The sequence below is a fragment of the Mercenaria mercenaria genome, chromosome 8 (genome assembly GCF_021730395.1).
Source record: "Mercenaria mercenaria strain notata chromosome 8, MADL_Memer_1, whole genome shotgun sequence".
NCBI classification, from domain to species: domain Eukaryota; kingdom Metazoa; phylum Mollusca; class Bivalvia; order Venerida; family Veneridae; genus Mercenaria; species Mercenaria mercenaria.
This window is the reverse complement of record NC_069368.1, coordinates 45,998,168-46,025,695: the sequence shown is the minus strand read 5'-3', so window position 1 is coordinate 46,025,695 and position 27,528 is coordinate 45,998,168. Positions and strand designations below refer to the sequence as shown.

At 34.8% G+C, this 27,528-nt stretch overlaps 1 protein-coding gene across 2 annotated transcripts; it reads left to right on the top strand.

Annotated features, from left to right (window-relative positions):
- On the top strand, window positions 1-27,528 carry LOC123566433 (chitin synthase-like). Of its 2 annotated transcripts, none has more exons than XM_053549876.1 (13): window positions 1-138; window positions 11,356-11,621; window positions 12,486-12,660; window positions 13,279-13,419; window positions 13,849-14,930; window positions 15,300-15,491; window positions 16,541-16,626; window positions 17,674-17,779; window positions 18,480-18,642; window positions 21,174-21,320; window positions 21,514-21,649; window positions 22,823-23,023; window positions 23,410-27,528. In XM_053549876.1, the coding sequence occupies exons 1-13, from the start codon at window positions 76-78 to the stop codon at window positions 25,038-25,040; spliced, it is 4,389 nt and encodes a 1,462-aa protein (XP_053405851.1). In that variant the 5' UTR covers window positions 1-75; the 3' UTR covers window positions 25,041-27,528. The 2 variants fall into 2 exon arrangements, with proteins under 2 accessions (XP_053405851.1, XP_053405852.1); XM_053549877.1 differs by lacking the exon at window positions 1-138 and adding an exon at window positions 7,641-7,939.

Sequence of the window (27,528 nt, the reverse complement as noted above, 5' to 3'; positions counted from 1 at the left end):
TCTGCGCCCCCTTTTAAAATTCGATCACGCCCTGGCTTAGTGCACGGCTTCCGCGTACACCGCTACAATACCAGAATGATACCCACGATTCGTCGGACAGATAAGAATCTAGCCACAGTGGTAGCAGCTGCTTTAAAGGTAGGATTAATTGAATATAACGTATAATTTTGTTCAGTTATTTTTTTTTCTCATTAATTGTTCTTCATTTGTTTTAGTAAATGTCAGAACGGATCATGACTGTTCGCCCAAAGAACACATCTTTGCGCATTCGGAGTTTATTTGCCTACAAAGAATACATCTTTGTGCACTTGGAGTTTGTTTGCCTACAAAGAATACATCTTTGTGTATTTGGAGTTTGTTTGCCTACAAAGAATAGACTTTGTGTATTTGGGGCTTATTTGCATACACAGAATACATCTTTGTGCATTTGCTTATAGAAAGATAATTTTCAAAACTGTGTTGGAACCGAATATGGCTGACTACCCTACTGTGTTCCTTCTTTGTGTCTGTTACTTCTTTGTTGTTATTGCTTTCGTTTGTGTTAATGTGTACATGTGCCGTATATACCGTTTCATGTGTCTTTATTTCCACGTAGAGTGCTGTGTGTGCGACTGCGTCCTTTGAATGTGCATTTATCTGTTGGTCTTTTGTCCTTGTTTTTTTTTAAACAAAATAACACTATTGATTAGGTGGAAGATGATGGGGTTTTTTTTGTATTGATGTGTCCGACGTTTGACTCTGCGAGTAGCTGTCTTTTGTAGGACAGGGCAATCGTTCTCCCCTCTCCCCCACCCTCCCCGCATTAATGGACGATTAAGGTAGTTATGCAATAGTTATGCACGTTTGATAAATCGAAAGTAATGATGTAAAGTCATTTATCCGGAAGACATACATTAAAGCCTAAGGTCGGTTTACAAAAAGCAAAATATTTTTATGATTTAATGATAACCTGTGAGTAAAAGATTGGAACGGCACCGTTCCTATCTTTCTGGAAAGAAAATAAGATAATATCATGATAACCGTCTACATTACATACTACCAATTCAATTCCTTCTTTATTTCATATTTTGAGACTTTATTTCCATTACTTTAGAGCATTTCAATGATATGAAAACAATATATGGTCATTTAGTATGACATGTCTTCTTATAAAAAAAGAGAAAACTATTGACATGTTATGTGCTACATATAAGAAAAATAATCTGTTCTGAAAAACATCACCCTCTAAAAATGCTTCCATGAAAATAGCCGTTTAACAATTACGCGAATGTAGAAATTTTCTCAAAGAATGAAACTAATACCTGGAAATTCACAATGAAAATGGTCTAGATCTTTTCTCAATACAATTAGCAATAAAACTAGGCCAAAATATAACTGCCACATCCCCATATGACTCATTATACCAGATTTCATCAACAGCTTAGAACTACATTTTGGTCTACTGCACATGTTACACTGAGTAGTCACTTCCTGTTTGGTATTATCAGTCCTTCAAATGCCATTTGGACAAGTTATGCATAGCCAAGGGTGCCGTAACTGACATCTGTAACAGACAATACTTCTTTCTTAGCTACATAAAATCTGAATTTCTTTACAGTAATGACGTAGCAAAACCTCAAAACGAAATTACTTTATTGGACAAATGATAAAAAAAATGCAAATGATTCATAAGTGTTTTGGAAAAAAATATTGCATATAAAAACTTTTAAAATAAACAGAGTAACATCAAGTGGCATAAAATTAAACGTGTTACAAATACATATAAATAAGGTGCTCAAAAGAACATTAGAAAACACTGAAGTGATCTCAAACTATAAATTTATGTAAAATGAGACGACCCAAAGTAGGATTGTGTCGTATTTTGGAATAAAATGTGCCAAACAACTACAGTTAAATGAGCTGTGCCATGGGAAAACCAACATAGTGGGTATGCGACTAGCATGGATCCAGACCAGACTGCGCGGATCCATGCTGTTCGCTAATAGTTTCTCCAATTCCAATAGGCTTTAAAAGCGAACAGCATGGGGCCTGACCAGACTGCGCGGATGCGCAGGCTGGTCTGGATCCATGCTGGTCGCAAACCCACTGTGTTGGTTTTCTCATGGCGCGGCTCAAATCATGTTGTTCCGCTGCGCATCCTTACAAGCTCGGCGACTGTAGGAATGAGTTAACCGTTCTTCTATTCATCTGCCCCTCATCGCTGACATTCAGCAAGTTTGAACCTTTCATTGAATAAATTTGAATGCTTTAAAGTCTAACGGTTGATGCAGATTTTGAGTGGAGTCTTTCAACGAGTATTTACAAGGAAGATATGGTGTTTATTTTTAGTTCTTAATATAATGTTTTCTGACCTTGTTGCCCAGCCCATTTGCTTTTTTTTCTGTATTCAAATACATTCAGATATAATTTAAACATATATTAGGAGGAGTTCTTGCCATCAAACGTACAGTTTTGCGTAATGAACGCACCCCTTTCCGTGAATGAATAATTGTTGAATTTATGCCGTGGGTGTAATTTACTTTTACTTAAAGGTGGTCAGTCACATGTAAGCAGAATTTTTGACATTTTTTGGTTTAGAGATTTATTTAAAAAACAAAAAAGCCACAGTATAGTGTTAAATCCCTGTTATAAATGTATGTTTTATATTTCTGTTATAAATATTATAAGTGTTTCTATTAATTTATTTGCAGTATAATTACCAGTTTTACAAATGCATTTCGTTTCCAATCTCGCGCAACCAAGATAAGAAAAGGGAGGTAATAATAACCTTTCAAACTTTCATTTGTAATGATTTTCAGTTAAATATGCAATTGTGGATGCTAATCTTTAACAGAGTGAATACAGTAGGCCTTATATTTCTATCAATCCTTAGACAAAGTGTTTTTTTTTCAAATTTATAATGATGCTAAAATAACTCTATCTTGGTTGGGCAACCAGAATAAGAAAGTCAAAACACCCCAAGTGAAATTTTAAGTTGCATTTAGTACAAAGTGAACGTAAATAAGAGAAAGAGGTCACATGTTAACATTTCGAATAAAAACATCACTTGACCAAAATCGGAACAACTTCCTTTAAAGAAAAAGTACTGATTTCAAATCCAGGAATAAAACTCCTACAGTATTCCTGTTATTGATACTATACGTATGTTTAAGCTTTTATTGTAGCCAAACAGGAAAAAAAATCACATTGCGGTGTTGGATACACACCTCAACATGCAGTTTGATTTCCCTTCTAGCAACTCCGTTACTAGTATTCTGAAAGATTACAGAATTTAGTCATTTATTTATGAGAACGGAACTCGGAATACGATCATTTAAATGTAAGTGTTTCTTTGAAGATGGAAGGAAAAAAACTGACTCTGAAATAATTCGTATACTATATAGGTTGGAGCAGATGTTTGGTAGAATAATTATGTTGAATTTCATTTACTCGAGAGTCTGAATATTATTTTCATTTATTTTTTGCTGGTATGCTAGATGTACTAACTTTTGCTCTAGTGTCATAGAAACTTTTGCCATGTTCAAGACTGAACATCATGACACTGCATAATTCTGTAGGCTGGAAAAGTGCTTGCACATGACAGTGGCATAATTCTGGTGGCTGGAAAAGTGCTTGCACATGACAATGGTATAATTCTGGTGGCTGGAAAAGTGCTTGCATAACAATTATAAAGTCATTTAAGTGAAGTTAGAACGAACGTGCAAATAATTACATAGCCTATTAGACACCGACACTTGAAACAACAGGTAAATAAAACAAAAAGTCATTGAATCATATAACATATATCATAATATTAAAGAGAGGTGTATAAATTACAACGTTAGATTTACAAGTATATATATGTTCGTGTGGAGTTGAATATTTTCGTGTTGCAGTAAAACTACATCAAGATATGTCTTTTATTCCACCATAAGATGAGAAATATAAATACAATTTACATACAATGAACAAATGCATATGTAAACACCAATAAGAACAAATACATACAACACAGATATAAACAAAAAAATATTTTTATAGTTATTTGACAATTTCCCCTGAATAGATGGACCTACACAGACACCCTATGTGGAAAAGCGAAAAGTTAAGGGAATCTTTAGGCCTGTAGAGTTACGCATTACTCTATTATTCTAATGTAGAAAAAATCTATGTCGAAAGCGAAAGGCATAGAGGGTCTGTATGGACTGTCATAATTATAACATGTAGTAAAAAAATATCACATGGTCTCTCATATATCTCTTATTGTTTCTTAGTATCCCTCATATCACACCCCCCCACCCTCCCCCAACACACACACACACACACACACACACCCACACACGCACACACACACATACGCAAGAAAAGAATGGAAACAATTACATTGCTTACATTCCTCACACTAACTTATATCTCATAATTATATTCTTAGATTCCGTTATACGCCCGCTATCTCCCCCACCCCCCTCCGTTTATCCCCACTCCCTTTACATGTCTCGAACTAACTTATATCTTAAGCACCCCACCCCTAGGCACTTCTCATTACTACACCCACTCCTGCAAAAAATACGTTTCTCGCACTTATATCATTTAATAATGATATCTTAGTAGACATTTTCGAATAGTCGAGTAGTCGGGGGCCCTGTCCTTCCATTTGTATTATTTTCAGTTTGTGTCCAATGAAAAAAAAAAGAAAAATTTCAGCCTTCGCTATTAATGTTAAACGTGCAGATGATATGTCGTACCAGATTTCAAGAGCTCTCTTTATTTTATTAAGATAAATAAAAAGCTTTTTGCATTGTCAACAGTAAATATTTCAAAGTAAATACAAGTAAGCACATGATGTCGTTAGAAGCAGTTGAAGTAGTTTGAACACATTCGACTTACAAGTAACAATGGATAACACGAAATGTACTGAATGTCAACAAACAGAACGGATATAACATCGAATGTAGACAGACCTTGGCTACCATAGTATATGGTGAACCTTTCTAAACATATATTTTCTTCCGCTTAAGTAGAGTTCTAGGGACCCGCCTACAAATGTAAAATATCATTTAAGCAACTATGAATGTTAAACATCATTTAGTCAACAATGAATGAAAAATATCTATAAATGAGAGCACTTTGAAGTATTTAGATATTGAATAAGAAGACTCGCCTACGAATGTAAAATATCATTTAGGCTACTATGAATGTTAAATATCATTTAGTCAACAATGAATGTAAAATATCTATAAATGAGGGCACTCTGAAGTATTAAGATACTGAATAAAAGACTCGCCTACGAATGTAAAATATCATTTAGGCAACTATGAATGTTAAATATTTCATTTAGTCAACTATGAATGTAAAATATCTATGAATGAGAACATTTTGAAGTATTAAGATACTGAATAAAATGACCAATAATCAAATTTGATATATAATTATATTCATATTCAACAACAACGTAATGCCAGCCAGAAAATCTTCGATAAGCTGTGGAACGTAGGTATAAACTGTTGTAAATTTCCCTTTTATAATACGAATGGGGCTCGGACACAATTTGCAGACCTGAAAAAATGCAAGAAAAAGTTTTCTTATATAACTTTTTTCGAAGTACTTATCCTATCCTTTTGCCAGTTTATTGCCGCTTTTTTATTATAGAAAGTGAAAAATTTATGACTCAATTATCAAGAGCAGGTACTTCGGAAGAAATTTTTTTTTTTGTAAAATAAACAAGGAAGTCTTGTGAATGTTTTAATTTTTAACTTGTAAATGTTTTAATGTTTAGCTTACCTGAGCGCAAAGTGCTCAACGTGAGCTATTTTATGTTGTGTCCCCATCGTCTGTCGCCGTACTTTTGTCAACAATTTGATTGTTTATACTTCTATAGGACATACTTTTGGCCTAACCTTAATGAAACTTGGTCAGAATGTTGTCCTCAAGAAATTCTCGAAAGAATTTGTTACTTGGGCATCTGGGGTGGGTTGGGAGGGAAACTTTGTCACTAGGTTAGTGTTACACCTTTGTAATTCTCTTGGTGTCACATTTTCTACATCACCTTCGTTGTCACTTTGTCAGAATGTTTATCTCTAATAAATCTAGGCCAGATTCGAAACTAAATTGAGGTGAAAAACAAGGTCACTGGATGAAACATAGAGAAACAACAGTGTAGAAGCCCCATTTTTTCTACCCGATCATCATAAATCTTTGTCAGAATGATTTTCTTTACGAAATAAAGCTCAGACTAAAATGTGTGTAATATGAGGTTTTTTAACTATACAACTAAGAATCATTATAGAAATACCTCAATTTCTTTTTGAGCATAATAAAACCTTGTCTAAATGGTTGTCTAGGCAACGTTCAAATGTAGGATACCTGAGGCAAAAAAACTACTAGTAGGTTAAATAGTAGAAAGAGTGTGTTAACACACCAGAAGCCATATTTTCTGCTTGATCTGGGATGTTTTCTCTATAAAATCTATATCAAGAATTTAACTGGATTATTTAGGTCAAAAACTAAAACAAAATTATGGACAGACCTTGTTAGCACTGAGAAAGCCATATTTTCTACCTGATGAGATTTTGTTAGAATGCTTGCCTGTTCAAAATGTTGAACAAATTTGCAACTGGGTCACATGGGTGAACAACTAGGTCACTATGTCAGACTATTTAAAACTTTGTTAATGATTAACTTGATTTACATAAAACACGGTCAAAATGTTTGTCCCTATGAAATTTAGTTTAAACAATATCACAGAAATGTTCTTCGATGGCCCTATATCAAGTTCGTTCAAATGTTTCAAGTTTGTCGATAATCCAGTTTGTCGAAGACATAGCCAAAAGAGAGGGCAGTCATTTTTGCATATATATGTATATTGTATTTTCTATATGGCTTTTAAAGGTGGATAATCAGATTTTGGCCATGTAACGGATTTGTTCGAAACTTTAGCATCTGATCATTTACACTCATTTCTGTTCACTTAACACTTAATACAAATTAGATTTTCACTGGAGGTATTTTTAAAATTTCATTTTCCTATCCTGGTTGCACAACCAAGAAAGAGTTTTTTTATCATAAGTATAAATTTGATAAACATACTTTGCCTAAGGAAATGTATAAATATTAGACATATTGTAATATATTTGTAAAATATTTGCATTAAAAATTATGTATTTAGATGGAACATTAGAAACGCAAGTTTGAAAAATTATTATTACCTCCCTTGCCTATTTTGGTTGCGCAACCAAGATAGATTGGAAATAAATGAATTCAGAAGCTACACACAGCTTTAAAACTTGCATTTTGGTTCAGATTGTTCAATAGTTGATATGTCTATAAAATGCAAATGTAAAAATAGACATTGTATCGAAATAAAAAGAAATACCCAGCTTTTTAAAGGGGAGTAATTACAAAATTTTATAAAAGTAATAAAATATACATTTCAAATAGGAATCTAACTCTATGTAATCGGTCTTTTTGTTCCTTAAATAATTCTCTACCAGAATATACAAAAAGTAAAAAATGTCATTAAATGTTGATTAAATGTGATTGACATACTAATGTACAAAATGATTTCACAGATATTTTCCATGCTTGTTCAAGCATTTTGTGAAACTCGGGTGAGCGATTTAACGTCACCATGGTCCTCTAGTTACGGCGAGGCAAATATTCCAGTCCGCGAAACGTTTACAAGTATTTTAGATATATCATATCAATAAAGACAGTTTGTCTTTTATTGAAATAAAGACTTTTTATCATGATACCAGTAGTATGAAAAAATTTAGAGAATTTGTGCTAACAAGCATTTTCAGAGGGACGTATTCAGAAAAAAAATCGTCATTTAGACACAATAATTTAAGTGTTTAATTCATTGTAAGAAAATAGTCTACTGACTTGTGTCGCTTTACTTTCCGGAGCTTCATTTGAAGTAACGATGGAAAACACGAGTTTAAACGGAATAAAATTCTTAAAGGTAACGCTAATAATATACGTATAATAAGTTATTTTCTATACGAACAATCTTTTGCTACTTTCCGTATAAGACCTGGATACCCCGTCCATGCTACACTAGATGTCCGGGCACATGACTGGCTCTCGCCATTTATGGTGAGCATTATTTTATAAAGACAAAAATACAGCTGAAAATCGGTATCTCAAATTCCAAGGGATCAAACGTTTTACCTCAAGATAACCGAAATTCGACTTAACAGAACAGACTCAATCAAACAGAGTCTGCTATTAGTTTGCTTGGTTGCATTCTATGCTTCCAAAGGATATTTTTACAGATTCTATTAAAAGTGAAATTTTGTGCAAGTATTTTCGGAATGGGGTATGGAAATGTCTTCGAGATAGCAGGAATTATTTTGATAAGATAATAAAAAGTCCTATCAAAACAGAATATGACCTGACTATTTTGAGAAACATCCCATGTTTGGTGTTAAGCCATTTTACAGCTGGATGCTATTGCTTTCTTCTTAAACTGTGTCTGGTGGTGGTGGCGGCGGCGCGTGCGCTCATGTATGTATAATAAGTGTGTGCATGCGCACAGCGGGTGAGCACATATACACAACACCACAACCAAATGTTACACTAGGTGTTCTATTTTCACAGGAAGGCACACCGTAGCCTTTCATTAACCTTAGAACATTACTTTATTTGCATTTGACTCCTAAAAGATAAAAGGTAAGTGTAGATTTCGCTGAAGCACAGAGCACTCCAAACAGAGCCATAAAGCTATGCATCGCAAAGTAGGCTCACAACAAAAAGAAGCTGTAACGGAAAAATATAGTAGACGGGTTGCTTAAAAAATTCAACAACAAGTACATTTTAGATATATGCAAAATACAAAAAATGGGGGTGGGGTGTTAGTGGAAGGTGGATGTTAGTGGAAGGTTGAGCAAAGATGAATATTCAACATGGAAAGTCAGGTACGCAGTATTTCTACAACGTCGCAGACACGCACGTACAAAAGATAAACAGACAAGTAAGAAAAACAACATCGTGGGGCACCACCAATGACAAACACGCACATATACACATGCACACACACATAAGCAGGAAACAACAACAGTCGGGCACCGTTTAAGGATGGCTGGGTGGGCATGATAACTTACTCATGGTAAAAGGAGAGAGAGATGGCAAATGCAAGGAAGCGGACAACATAAACAACACCAAGTACGAGATAGACAGAAAACAAGTTGAAAAACGGGTACCGCCTTGGAACGGTCAGTAACCTATAAAAAGGAAACTTGGGATTTAAACGTGTTTAGGGCATGCCGACCTCGCACTTGCCCTATTTTCAACAAGTTAGATAAGACAGTGTAAAAAAGTCGCTCCCGCTGAGAAAGGCTCTAACATTAGTGACAAAATACCAGATTATATATAGAATGTTTTACTGACCAAAATGTACATTATACACATTTTGGTCAGTAAAACATTCTAACGCAGTTTAGATATATTTAAAGCTGACAATATACAAGGTTTCTTAGGTCATTATAATTACGTATGATATAATCTGGAATACCGGAACATTTTATACAGTTAGCCTATAAAGGCTATAATCATTATATCAGTAGATGCTAAGTACCAACAAAATGACATACTAAACTTGTTTTCCCTATATTACAGGTAAACATGTAAAAAGGGGTAAATACATGTGAGAGCGGTGCTTCTATGTGATAATTTCTTTTGGAGAAGATAGATAACCGCGGGCTGAAGCCCTCGGGCTATTATTACCTTGTCAATGTCATGAGCACTCGACAGCACCGCTCTCCCATTCATTAACCTACATGTAATACTTGATAGGTAAGAAATTTTATTGAAAGCCCACATGTTATTCTTAATATAGAAACTTGTCTCATAAAATGATTGCGCAACCACTCGTTTTTATTAATATATGACTATATAAGTTTCTTATCTGCTTATATCAAAAGACTCTTAAACGAACCGTTGTGATTGATAATCTACTCTAAAATGAAATTAGAAATTTTGTCCGTATGCAAAGACTTCATAAATGAATTATGACAACTATATTGTCAAATATAGCATACCTCATGACCGATATATGCACGACAAATCATTTTTAACCTTTAGCCTGCTGGAGGCAAGTGATTCTGCTTATGTGACCAGTGCAGACCAAGATCAGCCTGTACATCTGTGCGGGCTGATCATGGTCTGCACTGTTCACTATTCAGTTAGTAAATTTTCAGAGAACACCCCTTTGAATAATAAATGGTACTGCCCAAATTGAATGATGGATCAGTCCATTTTAGAAATATAGCAGGGTAAAGGTTAAAGATAAGTAGCATCGATGCTGTGTATGCTTCACTGTGAACTGCTCTGTATTAGCAAGTACTTCCCTTTTTACAGAATTTGTAAATCATATCGTGCATTTGAGAGTCACTACTACGCATAAGCATATAGCTGCGTACAAGTTTACTGAAAATACAGCTTTGAAATTTTATGTAAATGACCATGATCATTCTTGTTTTGTTTTCGTGTCCTGTAAAGAACCAGGTGCTACTTTACAGAACAATGTAACACTTTGTCTATGAAATAAGAATATCAAATTCAAAAAAGAGTATCAAGTATAAATTGTTTAAATCATTATTTCTTTATAAAACACTCTTCAGTTACAGATAATGATTAAAATATCATTAGCAGGAGTATTGGGGATCATAACTTAAATGAGCCGTGCCATGATAAACCAACATAGTGGGTGTGCGACCAGCATGGATCCAGACCAGCCTGCGCATCCGCGCAGTCTGGTCAGGATCCATGCTGTTCGCTTTTAAAGCCTACTGCAATTAGAGAAACCATTAGCGAACAGCATGGATCCTGACCAGGCTGCGCGGATGCGCAGGCTGGTCTGGATCTATACTGGTCGCAAACCCACTATGTTGATTTTCTCATGGCACGGCTCAAATAACATTCTCCACGGATACAAGATCGCTTTTACAGCAAGTGCAGAGAACAAAATATCATTACATATATTTCAGTCATGGATAAGCTAAATTATAAACAATATTGTGCAAAATGAAATATTCATATTATATACATATGATAAAACAAGGTAGATCTATACTTGTACAAACATAATAAGATTCGGAGTACAATAAATATTTCAGTCGTTGAAAAAAAATGCATTCACACATCTTTATCAGGGCTTCGGGGAAACAATGACACGCTTAACCTTTAGCCTGATGGCGGCAAGTGATTCTGCCTTTGCGAACAGTGCAGACCAAGGTCAGCTTCGCTTTTCAGTCAGTAAATTTTCAGAGTACACCCCTTTGATAAACAAGTGGTACTGCCCAAATTGAATGATAGAACAATCCATTTAAGAAATTTAGCAGGGTAAGGGTTAAAGATGAAATGTTTTACTGATTTCAGAAGAAAGGTGCAACATCCCCGTCTGTCTCATCGGGCTATAATTCAGTTTCATCTGTACCTTCGTTAAATGAAGCAGACGAGATCCAGTCATCTTTGGAAGATAAAAACAATTTCTCAGAAGATTTATCAGCCTCTACTTCGAAACTTGTCCGTAAGCCATCTATTGTTTTAATGTCAGAGAACGGTGCAGTTGATGAACTTGAAGGAGAGAGTCATGACTTTGATGCAACATCGGAAGCAGAAATCAACTCCTCTGGGAAAATACCGTAAGTTTTGTCTATACGACAAATCGAAACATGGAGAAAATAGAAACTAGAAAATATACCACACGTTCTATGTTCTGAAAACGATCTCAAGACGATTCGAGTTCGTTTAAATGTTTTACAGAATAGTAGATTAGATGGTAAGGAGACTCGAACATTATATAATAAACTTTTAACATATATGAAATGATAAACAATATGACAATTATAATTTTAGACTATACTGTAAAGGGTAATACGTTTTAAACATGAGGTCGTCAGCCTAATTGGTTAAATAACATAGCATCCGAACTACGGACCATGGTAAATCAGACGATAATCCACAAGAATACTTTGCTTATTTTCATTTAATTATTAATCCGACTAGTGATTGACCGTTCGTCATACGGCTATTTGACTCAATAATTGACGGTTTATATTCTGCAAACGGTCCATGCGTCAACCGTTGTTTATCGCAAAATATACCCCGTTGTTTATCGCAAAATATACAACGGCGGACTACTTTTTGTTTAACTTATTTATTTATTTTGTTTAATGCCGCACCGACACAATTATAGGTCATACGGCGACTTTCCAGCTTTTATGACGGAGGAAGACCCCAGGTGCCCCCTCCGTGCATTATTTCATCACTAGCGAGCACCTGGGTAGGACCACCGACCTTCCGCAAGCCAGCTGAATGGCTTCCTCACAATAAGAATTCAACGTCCCGAGTGAGGCTCGAACCCACATCGATGAGGGGCAAGTGATTTAAAGTCAGCGACCTTAACCACTCGGCCACGGAGGCCCCTTTTCGTTTAACTGACGGACAAATTGAACCATGTAATAATCATAATATAATGCTATACTTTACAACGTTTAACATTTCAGAGCATTTGACGCGTTTGGAGAAACGAAACGTAAAGGCGCCAAATCTTACAATATTGAGAAAAGGTTTTTACAGATCTGTCGTTTTCTGATGTACTTGGTGATGTTCAGTGTCATCCTTGGTGGTGGTGTCTTAACAAAGCTTAGTGTTCTCTCTCTTGCTTCTAAATACAGACAGGTAAGTATGTGCTAAATCGCTACGCTAATTATGTCATGCTCACCAAAATGTTCATTGACACTCAGCAAAACAATGAGCAGCAAATGATTCGAGGTCCCCGATATACAGCTCTCCTATCTATTATGTCAACAACAGAAGTAATTGTACTACAAATCTTCATGTTTTTTTTTTTTCAAATAAAAAGTTAAGCATCAAAGAGCTTCATTATTGTGAAGTGCTGTACCCTTGCCTTAATATCAAAAAAAAAAAAATGGGAAAGAAAAGAAACCAAAGATGAATAGCCTGATCCCAAGGCTTTAACTCAGTGATAAAACAGATATTTGTTTTTGATGTTCCTTTGAAATTTAAATTATCTGACGTTAACAAAATAAACTTTCTCATAAACTAGAAATATCTAATTTCACACATTTCTTTCAGAGATCAAGAGACGTATCCAAAAACCTAAAAAAAAAAAAAAAAAAAAAAAACAAAAACATTTAAAGAATCAATCCTATCACATGCTCCCCCGTAATTTCTTCATACTGGCAATAGATATACTTGAAATTTCTTTGATAAGAGATGATTAAAAACTGTAAAGAAATATAAAAACTAATTTTTACCATTACATTTTTTTTACAGAGCAAAGGAGAATCTCGAACAAGATATGCTGTGTATTTTGTGACATTGGTTTGTCTCTACCCGTGCTTTACACTGCTGTCATCACTCTTCAAGGTCCTGTTTGGGAGACTTAAATCTCCTTCTAAAGGATTCATTGCCTTAGTAAGTCTAGCTAGAGATGCTCAAAGATTTAATAGCATAAAATGAAGATGATGTTAAATGAACTTTTTGATAAAAAGAAAGAAAATATATTCAAATAAACGTATCTTTTTTTTACATACAACATCTAAAACAGAACTTGAGACAATTCATTTCTCTTTCGAGTAGCGGGACCTTTGTTTTTACCTAAATACAAAGAAAATATCTATTTTTAGACTGCCATAGCCCCTCAGAAGCCCCTGTATTTAACATTCATCATATAGGATTACCTATGCAAATCTTTATTTATAAATTTTCAAACGAGCTACTTTTTGTATGACTTAAATTAAATTTTCTTTGTTGTTTGGTTCCTTTTAAAGGCAGTTTATAAAATGGAAATTTAAATATTGTAGATAATATGTTTTGTAAAATCCTTTTACATTTATACTTCAGCTGATGGTGATAGAAGTTCTGCACACGGTTGGCCTTCTTCTTTTCTTGTTCAAAGTGCTCTCACATCTCGCAGGCATATCTGCTGTCTACGTAATGATGTGTGCGCCGGTGCTCCCGTCGCTGATGTCACTTTTCAGCATTTTAGCGTGCTCGACAGGAAATCACAAGAAAAGAGTTCTGAAGCTTATTTTCTACATGACGATATTCATCTTCCAAGTTGGAGGCTTTGTGCTGTCTTATTTCCTTGGAGTTCTGAATGATCTTGTCGCAAATGAAGTCATTTGGATTGCCCCTTTATCCATTGTGCTTATATCGATCAAATGGTGGGAAAACTTTGTTGAGTTCAAAAGTTCGAAATTTAGTAAATTTGGAATATTGAAAACATTTGAGAGCGATATTCAGAAGCCACGTGATAAAGCCAATGTTTTGACAGTTTCTTGCAAATTGTTGACAGTAGGTTTAATTATTATGTTGGTTGTCTATGAACCTCATCCGTTTTTCAATGTTGACAGTCATGATTTTCCACGAAATAGTACCAGTAAGTCAATGCAGAATGCGAGTTTTCATACCATTGAATCTCAACTTAATACTGGTGATAGCCGTACCCCGGATTGCAATATAAACGGACAAAATGGAAGTTTACCAAATTCGTCGTGCATAGAAACACCAGCTACTTCCAAGGCCAATAGTGTTAATGCAGACTCTTCGAAAAACTGGTTCTTGCAACTATTTGAAGATATAAGAAACTTTATTTATGAACATTCTTTAGTTCTGCAAATAATTGCACTTACATTTGTGGTAAGTTACTGTGCAGCGCTTGCTTGCAAACTGCACATGCAAAGGATAGGATTCTCTTTAGCGACACTATTGGTAAGTCCGCTTACCTTGACATACATACTTCTGAAATGCGGGGACAAGCTGACGTTTGACGTAATTACGTTAGAGTTGACGTACATATGCCCGTCGTGGGAACTGACGTCAGGGACTCATATTGGGCTTGCTGCTGGGCTGTGGATTAGCATGTGTCTCTTAACAATTTACGTGTGGTTCCCAAATTCAGAGCGAATGGCAAAGCTCGAAAGGTAGCACGTATATTCTTTGAGGTTTCGTTTAAAATTAAGTTTAATGCTTAACTCTTAAGTTTGCAAGTCACAAAATAAAACAAAACAGGACAAAATTGTTTACATTGAGTAAACGACAGGAAGTATCAGCATGTCAGAAACATGCCAGATTGTGATATAAACTTTGCTTTCCAGTGTTTTTATTACAGTTGAAACATTGGTATATGTTTTGACCTACCGCTTTTTAATAAATATTTGTTTTTACTCATTTTTTGAACGACCTAAACGTTTGCAGTTTATATCTAAAAATGATTTAAAACACAAAATATTATTATATTTTGATGTTGGCCGATTATACATAAATAATCCTGATAAAGCTTTCCATTGCAGAATGTTTCTACCAGAATTGAAAGACTGTATTTTCGTAGATTATAATTTACTTCTACGGCGGAGAAAAGACGCAAAGAAACTTCACAGGGAAGAAGGAATGAGCGGAAAGGTTGTTCCGAAAGTCTACATATGTGCGACAATGTGGCATGAAAACTGGAAAGAGATGGTGCAGCTGTTAAAATCACTGCTGAGGTAAGCAATCCATAATGGTAATAAAAATGTAAAATGTTCAGGAAATTGTTGCTAGTATTTGATTGTGTGATTACTTTTTCTGTGTGAACATGTGTGTTTATGTGCAAGTGCCCGTCGTGTGCATGTGTTATGGTTTGAGGTTTGAAAGGGCTGCTTTTTGGGACGTTGCTTTACTTGTTTGATATTCGTCATAATAAAACGTGTTTAATGACAATATTTAGTATTTCGTATGTACACAAAACGAATTTTGCCGCCTCACATTTATGAATATATTCTATCAGATTGTAAAGATATTAAATATATTTATTGTACTTACATATAGTGATAACATATCTGGAAAAGCTTATTTAAATATTTATTTAATGTTTTCCATTAGTTTATAGAAAATTAACGGTGGAATATATTTCAAACTGTGAGATTGTCATTTTATAATTTTCACTGATAGGGAACTACTTTATATCTTTAGACCAAATGTATTTTTGTCTGATGCTTTCGGAGTGGAATAAAACTGTTCTTCGGGTAGACATACGTTCTTTATTACGAATTGACATCAGTTACTTTTCTCAAATTTTGTTTGAGGTCGGGAAGCTGTTAACAAACGAGTTAAGGAAAAATATTTAGAACTAACCATCTATGAAATACTCTTTAAAATTCGCTTTAAACACAGTGTAATTAATTAATTAATTACAATTTTAGACGCACCCGCCCGCTTAGCTCAGTAGGTAGAGCGTCGGTCTACGGATCGCGGGGTCGTGAGTTCGATCCTCGGGCTGGGCGTATGTTCTCCGTGACTATTTGATAAACGACATTGTGTCTGAAATCATTAGTCCTCCACCTCTGATTCATGTGGGGAAGTTGACAGTTACTTGCGGAGAACAGGTTTGTATTGGTACACTGGTTAGGTTAACTGCCCGCAGTTACATGACTGAAATACTGTTGAAAACGGCGTTAAACCCAAAACAAACAAACAAACAAACAGTTTTAGACAGACCCCTATCTGAAACATGAAGGTAAAGAGTGCATAAAGTATACATTGTTTTATTTGATAGAATCGACCGACATTGTGCTGTAAGTAGGACAGCGGAAAGGAATTTCGGTGTGGCGATTGAGGATCCAGATAAATTCGAGCCTGAAAGTAAGTGTAGAATAAGCAAATTTTAAATAGATCTACACTATAAGGTGTTATGGTTTGCGAACAGATTCATATTAGCTAGATAAATATTGAGAAAAATTATCTGATTACTTCGTTGATGTATTTACTCCTTGATTGCTATATTTTTAAAATAGTTCATTGCATTTCATCATAATCCTTGCGCAAACTATAAATCATATACAAATAGTGCAGACTCAGATCAGACTTCCTGTATTTGCAAGCTGGTCTTGGTGTACACTAGAATCACAAAAAGACAGGCTGTTCCCCCAACAGCAGTCATTACAGAGTTAATCGAGTAAGATAAGAATTAAGGTTAAATCAAAACCTCTCAAGTTAAAGAGACGACCCTGTCGATTTTTGAAATCTTGATTACATCAAAGTCCAGAACAAAATTGCTGCCTCAATCTAATTTTAAAACTAAAAAAAAAAAACACAAAAAACCCAGAACCATAGCAAGCATGTTAAGATGTGTACCTTAAATTTACATGTAAGTGATTAATCGCACGTAAGTAAGAGATCTCCGTAGCTAAGTGGTTACGGCCGCTGATTTCGAACCATTTGTCCCTTACCGTGATGGATTAGAGACCTGGTTTAGGGTGTAAAATTCTTTCATCTTAGGAAGCCATATTATCTATAATTGTGTCGGTGGGACGTTTAATACAATAAAATTCAAAACGTCAATAGCTTTTGGGTCTGTTATTTGTATTTAGAAATTTGTCTTACTAGAAAAAAAAAACAATCAAATATTAACTAGGTGATGATATATTTGGTTAAAGCGCACATATTCGCAAGCCTGAACTATTATTGCATGCATTATAGAGTTTTGAAGATGTAGTTGTGCTTTTTATTGCTTCCTTTGATCCGCCGGGTTTTATACTGTTTTGGCTTTGGTACATGTAATAAAACTTATTTATTGTATTTGACTCAATAGGACTACAAGACTACCCAAGACTGAGTACTCAATCCCAAGCAAAGTGTGAGTTTTAGTTGTATTGGCTCATCAATATGTTTACGTATTATCTATTTCAGTTCACATAATTTTTGATGATGCTTTCGATGTTGATGACGACAGTAAGCAGTTCGTACCAAACAAATACGTGTTTCAATTCATGGCATGCCTCGATGAAGCAGCGACGTAAGAGTAATTCTTGAAAAACATTTTAGATTTAGTTCTTGTGTATCTTGAAAAATATACTGCCAGATGATTTGTACCCGCCCGTTGCTTATGTTGTGAGAACTTGTGGGTCAGCCATTTTGCCTAATATATGTACAAAGGATTTAGTTACTGTTTAAATATGTTCATATTAGCAATGAAATATGTTTAAACGTTTTCTTTGACTCACAGCCTGTCCGCTTAGCTCAGTAGGAAGAACGCAGATATTTTGAGCGCAGTGTCACGAGTTCGATCACCGAGTGAGGCATATGTTCTCCGTGACGATTTGATAAAAGATCATTTATGCTCCACCTCAAATCTATATGAAAAAGTTGGCGGAGAACAGATGAAGATTGGTTCAGAATCCAAGAAACTGGTTAGGTTAAAAGCCCACCGTTACATAAATGAAATACTTTTGAAAAACGGCAACGAAACCCAAACTAAACAAACAAATCTTGACTGAGCAAATATCTACTTATCAATGAACAGAAATATGCTGAAGATGAAAATGTATTTGTAGAATGAATAGAAAACAAAACATACTGTGGAAGTTGTTCTTTTAATGCTATCAGAATAGTAAAACTTATACTTGTTTCTCTGAGCATTATTATTATCATTATTACTATTATTATTATTATTATTATTATCATTTTTCTTAGATAGTAAATGTATATATTTTCAGAGATATACTTGGCTCAGAAACGAAGAATGAGTGGGATTCCTCCCCACTGAAATCAAATTTACCTTATGGTGGACGTCTGACATGGACGCTGCCCGGAAAAACAAAAATGGTGGTCCACCTGAAAAATAAACTGAAAATACGACACAGAAAAAGATGGTCACAGGTTAAACGCACTCTATTTTGATTCACCTTACATAGCTAATAAAGAATTTACTATAATGAATTTTCTCTGCTGATTAAGGATAAATTTACATAATTATGTTCTTTATGACTACTTTTTTATCTTAGATTTCGAATCACCCGTTTGCAAATACTCAAGAATATATCAAAGAATCATTTGTAGTAGACATCTGTTCAAAGTATAGGAAGCAAATAAAAATATTTTGATAAAGAATTTCAATACAAATTTATTACGAACTTAGATAAATAAAAAACTATCAGACCGTATAATTTTTTCTCCTCATTTTCTTCTCTAATGCGATATGATACACAGCTTGTATATAATTCTCTCCTCTCTATCTCTGTTAAGGCTGCTTGTATAAAACTCTCTCCTCTTTATCTCTGTTAAGGCAGCTTGTATAAAACTCTCTTCTCTCTATCTCTGTTAAGGCTGCTTTCATAAAACTCTCTCCAGACCTCTCTATCTCTGTTAAGGCTGCTTGTATAAAACTCTCTCTTCTCTATCTTGTATAAAACAATTTCCTCTCTATCTCTGTTAAGGCTGCCTGTATAGAACTCTCTCCTCTCTATCTCTGTTAAGGCTGCTTGCATAACTCTCTCTTATCTCTATCTCTGTTAAGGCAGTTTGTGTAAAACTCTCTCCTCTCTATCTTGTATAAAACTCTCTCCTCTCTATCTCTGTTAAGGCTCTGTTTGTATAAAATTCTCTCCTCACTAACTTGTATAAAACTCTCTCCTCTCTGTCTCTGTTAAGGCTGCTTGTATAGAACTCTCTCCTCTCTATCTCTGTTAAGGCTGCGTGTATAAAACTCTCTCCTCCCTATCTCTGTTAAGGCTGCTTGTATAAAACTCTCTCCTCTCTATCTCTGTTAAGGCAGCTTGTATAAAACTCTCTCCTCTCTCTATCTTGTATAAAACACTCTCCTCTCTATCTCTGTTAAGGCTCCTTGTATAGAACTCTCTCCTCTCTATCTCTGTTAAGGCTGCTTGTATAAAACTCTCTCCTCTCTATCTCTGTTAAGGCTGCTTGTATAGAACTCTCTCCTCCATCTCTGTTAAGGCTGCTTGTATAACTCTCTCTTATCTCTATCTCTGTTAAGGCTGCTTGTATAAAACTCTCTCCTCTCTATCTCTGTTAAGGCTGCTTGTATAAAACTCTCTCCTATCTTGTATAAAACTCTCTCCTGTCTATCTCTGTTAAGGCTGCTTGTATAGAACTCTCTCCTCTCTATCTCTGTTAAGGCTGCTTGTATAAAACTCTCTCCTCTCTTACCGCCTCGGTAGCCTAGTGGTAGAGCGTCCGCTTTGTTCGATCCCCGGCCGCGTCATACCAAAATACGTAAAAAATGGTCGCTTGGCGCTTAGCATTAACAATAAAACTGTTGTTAAGGCTGCTTGTAAAAAACTTTCTCCAGACCTCTCTATCTCTGTTATGGCTGCTTGTATAAAACTCTCTCCTCTCTATCTCTGTTAAGGCTGCTTGTATAAAACTCTCTCCTATCTATCTTGTATAAAACTCTCTTCTTTCTATCTCTGTTAAGGCTGCTTGTATAAAACTCTCTCCTCTCTATTTCTGTTAAGGCTGCTTGTATAAAACTCCCCCCTCTCTATATCTATTAACGGTAAGTTCCATAGCTTCTATGTCTATATATTTTTGTTATCACGGTATGGTACATATGGCACACAACTGTCATAGAACACTGTCTTTGATCAGAGGAGATCTATCAGGACTTTTTTTGAATGATCGTCATTGAAGGGAAACTCTTAAAAAGACACATGAGCAATTTTGTTTTTGCCACAAGGAATTCAGAAGTATAGTATCAAAAACAGCATGAAAAATATGAACTCACTAATGAAAGAGGAATATAGAAAGCACATCCTTTCATTTAAAATACTTATTCACTAGTTATAGTAAACACACAAGTCTGATCCTTATCAGTTATTCTATTTGATCAAGGTACTGTCATTTTTATTGAAGGCATTTAGGCATCAATACACTGGCACATTATTTTGACCTTGATTAATTTATTCAGGAAGTCAGCCATTGACACATTTTCTAACGATTTCTTTAAATGTGTATTTGTTTTCAAATTGGATATCAGAATGAAAAGTCAGGCATTTTGGACTTACTATGACACTATTTACGTCAAACTGTAAATATGCATTTATTCAATTTGCATGTACTTTCTTCTTGGTGTGTGTCATAACTGATTACGAAATAACTTTTTTTTTTAATTTGACACATTCAAAAGATCTTCTATTGTGAGTATGAAACACAAACGAAACGTGTAATAGTCTAAGACTGGATTTCACTACAGAGCGCAGTTCTGAAGGTAGAAATTCATTAACGAATGAGTTTACCCCTTAACGCGATATGTTACATAGCTTGAATAAAACTTTCACCTCTCTTTCTTATCTAGACATGTTACAGACTTTTGATTTTCTAACTTTAGCCTAATGCACCTGATAGTATAGATATGCGTTGACCCCTTAAGTTGTATTTTCTAACTTCAGGTTATGTATCTGTACTACTTACTGGGTTTCGAAACATTTCAATATAAATCTAGAGATGAAGTTTTACGTGAAAGAAAGGTGAAAATTGATATAGATCATACTCCAAGGTCGTTTAGAAATGTGCTTCCAGACAAAGATAAAATAAAGGTAAAGTTTGAATTCAAATTTTCTTACATATTTGTACTGAATATCGTGCATTTCAATGCAGAGGTCTAGTCTAGTCAAATTGAAGTGTTCGTGACAACTCTGAGCAACTTTGCTGAAAGGCGTTTATTTCTTTGTAAAATTGTCAGTGTCATACTTTTGTTGCATTATTAAAATCAAGATATTTATACATCAGCTTGAAAACACCTTTATCCTGACGTTAGATGGTGATGTTGACTTCAAACCAAAGTCAGTACTTTTGTTAATAGACAGAATGAAAAAGAATGCCAAAGTTGGAGCTGTGTGTGGACGCATACACCCGATAGGATCAGGTATTATGTCAAAAATACTTTTTGTAATATCACGTCTCTGATTTTATTCTTTATTAATGTCTCACATAGTGTCTCACCTATGAACATAAGCATACTCCATTTAAAACAACACATACTATTTAATACAGCTGTGCATTCAAAAAACTTTGAGGCTAATGCGTTTCCGTAGAAACTATTATAGGTGCAAGTATGATTTTTTCATGGACTTCTATGGGTTTCAATAGCCATGCACATTGCAAATTTCAAATTGGTTTTGTTACAAGCGCTTTAATACAACACACTCGTATACTCTGGGTAAATTTAACATAAGAATGAAGGAAGGTAGGTCTTACATAGAAATGCGAGCGACCAGCCAAGCAGATGCTGCAATAGTTTAAGACTGTTTACGGTGATTCATTCTCATCTAAACCAGTCTTTATAAGTGGGTAAGGGTATTTAATAAGGGCGAATCTAGAGTCCAAGATCTATCCCTTAAAGGGCGCCCTGAAATTTCAACATCTCATAACATTGCAGCTGTAGCAGTCACTGAAGCAGAAGATTCTCGAGTTTCCCAAATAAGTTCATCAATCGGCATTTAATCGGAAAGTGAAATTCTGACTAAATATTTGCATTTACCGAAGGTGTGTGCAAGAAGGGTACCCACACTTTTGTTGCGCAGTTTATCAGTGACTGTATAGTGTAACAAGGACAGACTACTCTATAGCTTTAAGATCATTGATAGCTCGGATGGAACAGTGCCTTTCTGTTAAGGGTGAATATTTTGTGTGACTCGTGTAAACAATATGCTTCTTCCAGGTTTTCTGTATTTTATATTGACTGTCTCAAAATTTTCTAAATTCCTTTTGTACGAATAGAGACAATCTGACATTACAGACATAGCAATAAAGTTACAAAGTCATGCCTAAAAAAGAAAGACTAGATATTGTCAGAAATATGTACGGAAAAAATCATGTATTATTCAAATGAATAAAGAGATGTACATTATTTGCTAATCTGATGTTTGCTCAAATCGCAACATGTATAGTTTGCAGTATTCAGAATATATGACCGGAGAATCTTTACAATGTGAATATGGCGTGTCCAAGTCAATGAATAATTTTAAACAGAAATCAAATTAAGAACAGCACTGCCAATTGTAAAACCTAATAACATAATTATCAAATTCAATTTCAGGTCCTTTGGTATGGTATCAAAAGTTTGAATATGCCGTGGGCCACTGGTTACAGAAAGCGGCCGAGCATGTGTTAGGCTGTGTGTTATGCTGTCCTGGATGTTTTTCATTGTTTCGTGCGAGTGCCTTAATAGACGACAATGTTGTGAAAACTTATACAAAGAAACCAACCAAGGCATTGCATTACATTCAGTTTGAACAAGGTTTGTTATCTAAATATATTGCATTATTTGCTCAATCATTTACTAAGCTAAGCTTTGATGCATTCATTAATTTAACTGGCTTACACTTCTGTCACAACGACATATTCGTAATACCGGAAAGTACATCCACAGAAGTTTAAATCATGAAATGTATTCGTAACATTCCGTGTGCTATTATTCTTCGTCGGTGGTGTCCCTTGTAAACGACTGTACTTACATCGTACGATGTTGATGCTTAATGTTTCTGCAGGTAATAGCACCCAGTACCTTATCAATGATACAAATTTTGTGTTATTTGTGTAAGTTCTTTAATTGAATTTTTCCTGGCGATAAAAGCTGTTTTCGATCTAATTACAAAAATTATTTATGGCTTATCTATGTTACAGGTGAAGACAGATGGCTTTGTACATTGCTTCTGCAACAAGGTTATAAGGTTGATTACTGCGCTGGAGCAGACGCCTATACCTTTGCCCCGGAAACCTTTAATGAATTCTTTATACAAAGACGTCGGTGGTCTCCATCTACAAATGCAAACATCTTTGACCTACTTAAGTCTTGGAATCATACAACTCGACAAAACGCTAATATAAGCCGATTATTTATGGCTTACCAGGCTCTTATGCTTGCAACAAGCTTGCTAGCGCCAGCGACGGTTACTCTGATGATTACAGGCTCATATAGCTCTGTTCTCGGATTTGATTCATGGACGTCATACGTGCTCTCGATTGCTCCAATCATTTTCTTTATTATTGTGTGCATGAAATGTAAACAAGAGACCCAGCTATTCTTTGCAGCCCTGCTCAGTTCAGTCTACACTATTGTTATGATCATAGTTACGATTGGCACCATTCTAAACATAGCCACCGAACAGATTCTGTCACCTAACGTTTTGTTTCTGATTGGTCTAGCAATTATTTTTTCAGCATCAGCGCTGTGGCATCCGAAAGAATTTGGATGTTTGCTGCACGGACTACTGTATTATGTCGCCGTACCTTCAACATTTATTTTTCTTACAATTTACTACATTTGTAATTTGAATGTAGTAACGTGGGGCACAAGAGAAGACAAACAAACGAAAGTTCAAACAAACATCGCTGAGAAAAAGAAAATTAGAAAAATTGAATCTGTGTTAAACTTTATGTCAAAGAAAATATTGAAAAATAAGAAGTTGAAGAAGACCATGGAAGTATATGAAGAAGAACTTGAAAAAGTTAATGTTGAATCGAGTAATTCTGAAGAAGACAAAAAGGAAAATAGTCCAGAGGACAGTACATACTGGATGCGCTTAAGTTCATTCGAAAAGTATAAGACAGAAGAGGACAGCCGAAAAGAGGAACAGTTTTGGAAAAGACTTCTAAGAAAATATTTATTGCCAATAGAAGGCAATAGACAACACGAAGAAAAGATCAAATCGGACCTGCTTTCGCTTCGCAATAACGTCGTTTTTGCTTTCTTTATGATAAATTTCATGTTTTCGATAGCGCTATTGCAGCTGCAAATTAACAGAGAACAGCTAATAGACTTTTATTTCTTCGGAAAGTATGAGCCTGTTTCTGTTATTTTCTTGGCAATATTTTCAGTCCTGCTTGTTCTTCAGTTCATATCAATGATTATACATCGCTGGGGAACATTTCAGCATCTGATTTCCAGCACTCGTATATTGTCCTGCAGACAACTGTCTGCCAAGGAAAAGTTTGAAATTCATTTCCGAGAAGCTAAAGAACATATAGACCACCCTAATACTCACTTTGATAGTGACACTGAGATCGATCAATCAGAAGACAACTGCAATATGTATTCCGATGAAAATGGAGAAGACGAAAGACAAAGAGAAAAGAAAATAGCGAACCTGTATGAAAGAAAGTTCAGTAAAAACTTTGCAAGAACTTTAAAATTAAAATCAAATAGACGACATAGACTTCAGAGTGTAGACTGGAATACGCGGAGGTTTTCTGTATCAAGAAATCCAAGGAAAGAATATGTCAATCGGCTTTACCAAAATCCTGACTTATATTAAAACTAAAATAACTTAACCACATTCAACCTTGTTTGAATATAAAAGAGAAGATAAAATAGATTCAGTGCCAAACAAAATTTAGATTAGACATTGGGAATGGAATTTTGTAGAAAGTTAACAATAATTTTCAAATACATATAAATGTAACTGACCACGTTAGACCTATCGAAACATCTTGTGTCACTTTTACTGTTCAATGACCTTCAAAACAACAGATAATAGTATTTTACACAGGCGTATTCAATCTAACTTTGCAGTTTTACTCAAAGGCTACTATGCTAACTTAAGAATGAATCCCCATTACATAATGTCTGGCTGGATTGCAAATTCTAGTGTAAGATACTTAGCCAAACAATCAAAAAAATTTACTTTAAAGTTAGTATCATGACTGAAGGCAATGCTGTTTAAGCTAATGCGCCAATCGCATTAATAAAATCACTTAAAAGACATCTGTTGTAAAAATTCAACCCGACGTTAAATACGTCATGGGAAGAAACAATTGTACCAACATCATTTACCATTTGTCTGTAATCTATACAACAATAATTTTCATTCTGTTTACTTCAGACGTTCTCTATGCACATCCATCTTGCTAAAAAAGCTGTTGCAGCTTAATTTTAAGTAATTTATTTGAAGTTTGTTAACTGTCCAGAGTTTGATAAAATGATAAAGAATATATTTTCTCTGCTCCGATTCTTACTTGGCTTTTGCGCAAATTGGACCTGCTTTCGCTTCGCAAAAACGTCGATACAATACGATAAAAGGTATACTAGATCGTTTATGTTGATAAGTCAGAAAACAGTTTTGTCCATAAGGTTTGTAATTCTCTTTGGTGAGTAATTGTTTTAACATCATTAAATTATTGCTATAATTATGATAACAATATTATACGAATCTCAGTATATTGCCTTCTGAAAAATGTTAAATTCAGAACACTGTAATCTTTTTACAGATTACTCCGTCGCCGAGTGGCTTCTCCTAACCGCTGACGGTTCGATGTAGAATTATTTTATTCGAGGAAGCCATTGAGCTAACTTACTGATAGGTGCCTGTGCGTTCCGGAAGTGCAACTGTGAACTATTCACAACATAAAGCTGGAAAGACGCTTTATGATCTATAACTTTGTCGGTATGACAAATATAATGAAACAAAAGATCTTCTTTTAAATACTTTTACATAAAATGGAACATGATATTCCTTTATCAATCTTACGTGTGAGTACATTACTCAACGCAAATGTATAGAAACATTTTGTATCTATTATCTAGGTGCACAATGTGTTAGAACCTTTATTGCGCTGTAAATTAACTACCGTGTTATCAGTATTCCTTGCATGTCACTACAAAGCAATGATTTCACAAATAGATCATTATTTCATCATTTCTTCCAGTCAGTGCTTTCCGCTCAGCTTGGTAAAGTGACAATATACATGCTACAACAAAAGATGGTACATTGTTCCCAGTCTTGCATTTTCTACTGATACCTGTGAGATAAAACAAATAAACTTGTGATTAAATATATATTTGAAATTCAAAAGACTAGACTGCAAAGTTTTCATTCACGCTGAGATTTACATGGAGTTTCATTTCATCTCGAGTTTAAGCTTATAAAAAAGATATGAAAAAACCTTCCTTTCATAAAACATTGTAGGAATTATGATAGAAAGCTTAAAGGATTTATTTTCTTGCTTAATGCATTTATATTAAAGTACGATTCCTCTTTTCTAAACAAAACCTCAACATTAAGAACAATATAGATTTTATCAATTGCACACATCATAACCAATTGCCAAAGACATTACTAAATTCAAAAAGTTAAGTTTATAAAACCTATATTGGCATTATATTTCTTTGGACAATAGCGTTCGGGGTCAATATCTCAAACCATTTCGTGCGGGGGCAGCATTCTTTGAATGTGACTTTTGTACTTTTTTGTCGTATTGTTCTATTAAACAAACAAGAGCGATAAAAGAATCTTTCGAAGCAGTAACGTAACAAAAATATGCTTTGCTCAAACATGTAATACTAACTGAAAATTATTTTTGCCAAAGCATGTGCCATGCATGCTATTCAAAAAATCGGCTTTCATCCTCTGTGTTTGCAGTTGGAGAATAAAGGGAGACAATATAACTGTGTACGTAATTACCTATGCATGGATTATCAGTCTTATAATAGCAATACATAAAGCACTGCAATTTCAGAGACGCAATACACGAAATAACATTAAGGTTATCGCGGTTAATTGTGTGACGAATACGAATAGTCGGTCAGTAACCCCAAACTGTCTGTCTTCCCTCTGGGGTCTATTGCACTTTCATTATATGGGGAAACCAAACTGAATAATCTAGATGAACTGTTGAATGAGTACTGGGTAATTTTCAAACACTTTAGACTTTTACATGTATGTATAAAATGTTCAACCATTTTTACGGAATATTTCTTGTTTGATAATTATGTTTTGAGTTTTATCAATAAACTTATATAGATTG

Bases quoted from the DNA above. Each gene is read 5' to 3' on its own strand.
- LOC123566433 (XM_053549876.1), top strand. From the start codon at position 76: ATGATACCCACGATTCGTCGGACAGATAAGAATCTAGCCACAGTGGTA. The intron at 14,931-15,299 runs GTAGCACGTATA...TTTCCATTGCAG, and splicing joins CGAATGGCAAAGCTCGAAAG to AATGTTTCTACCAGAATTGA. The intron at 16,627-17,673 runs GTAAGTGTAGAA...TATCTATTTCAG, and splicing joins AGATAAATTCGAGCCTGAAA to TTCACATAATTTTTGATGAT.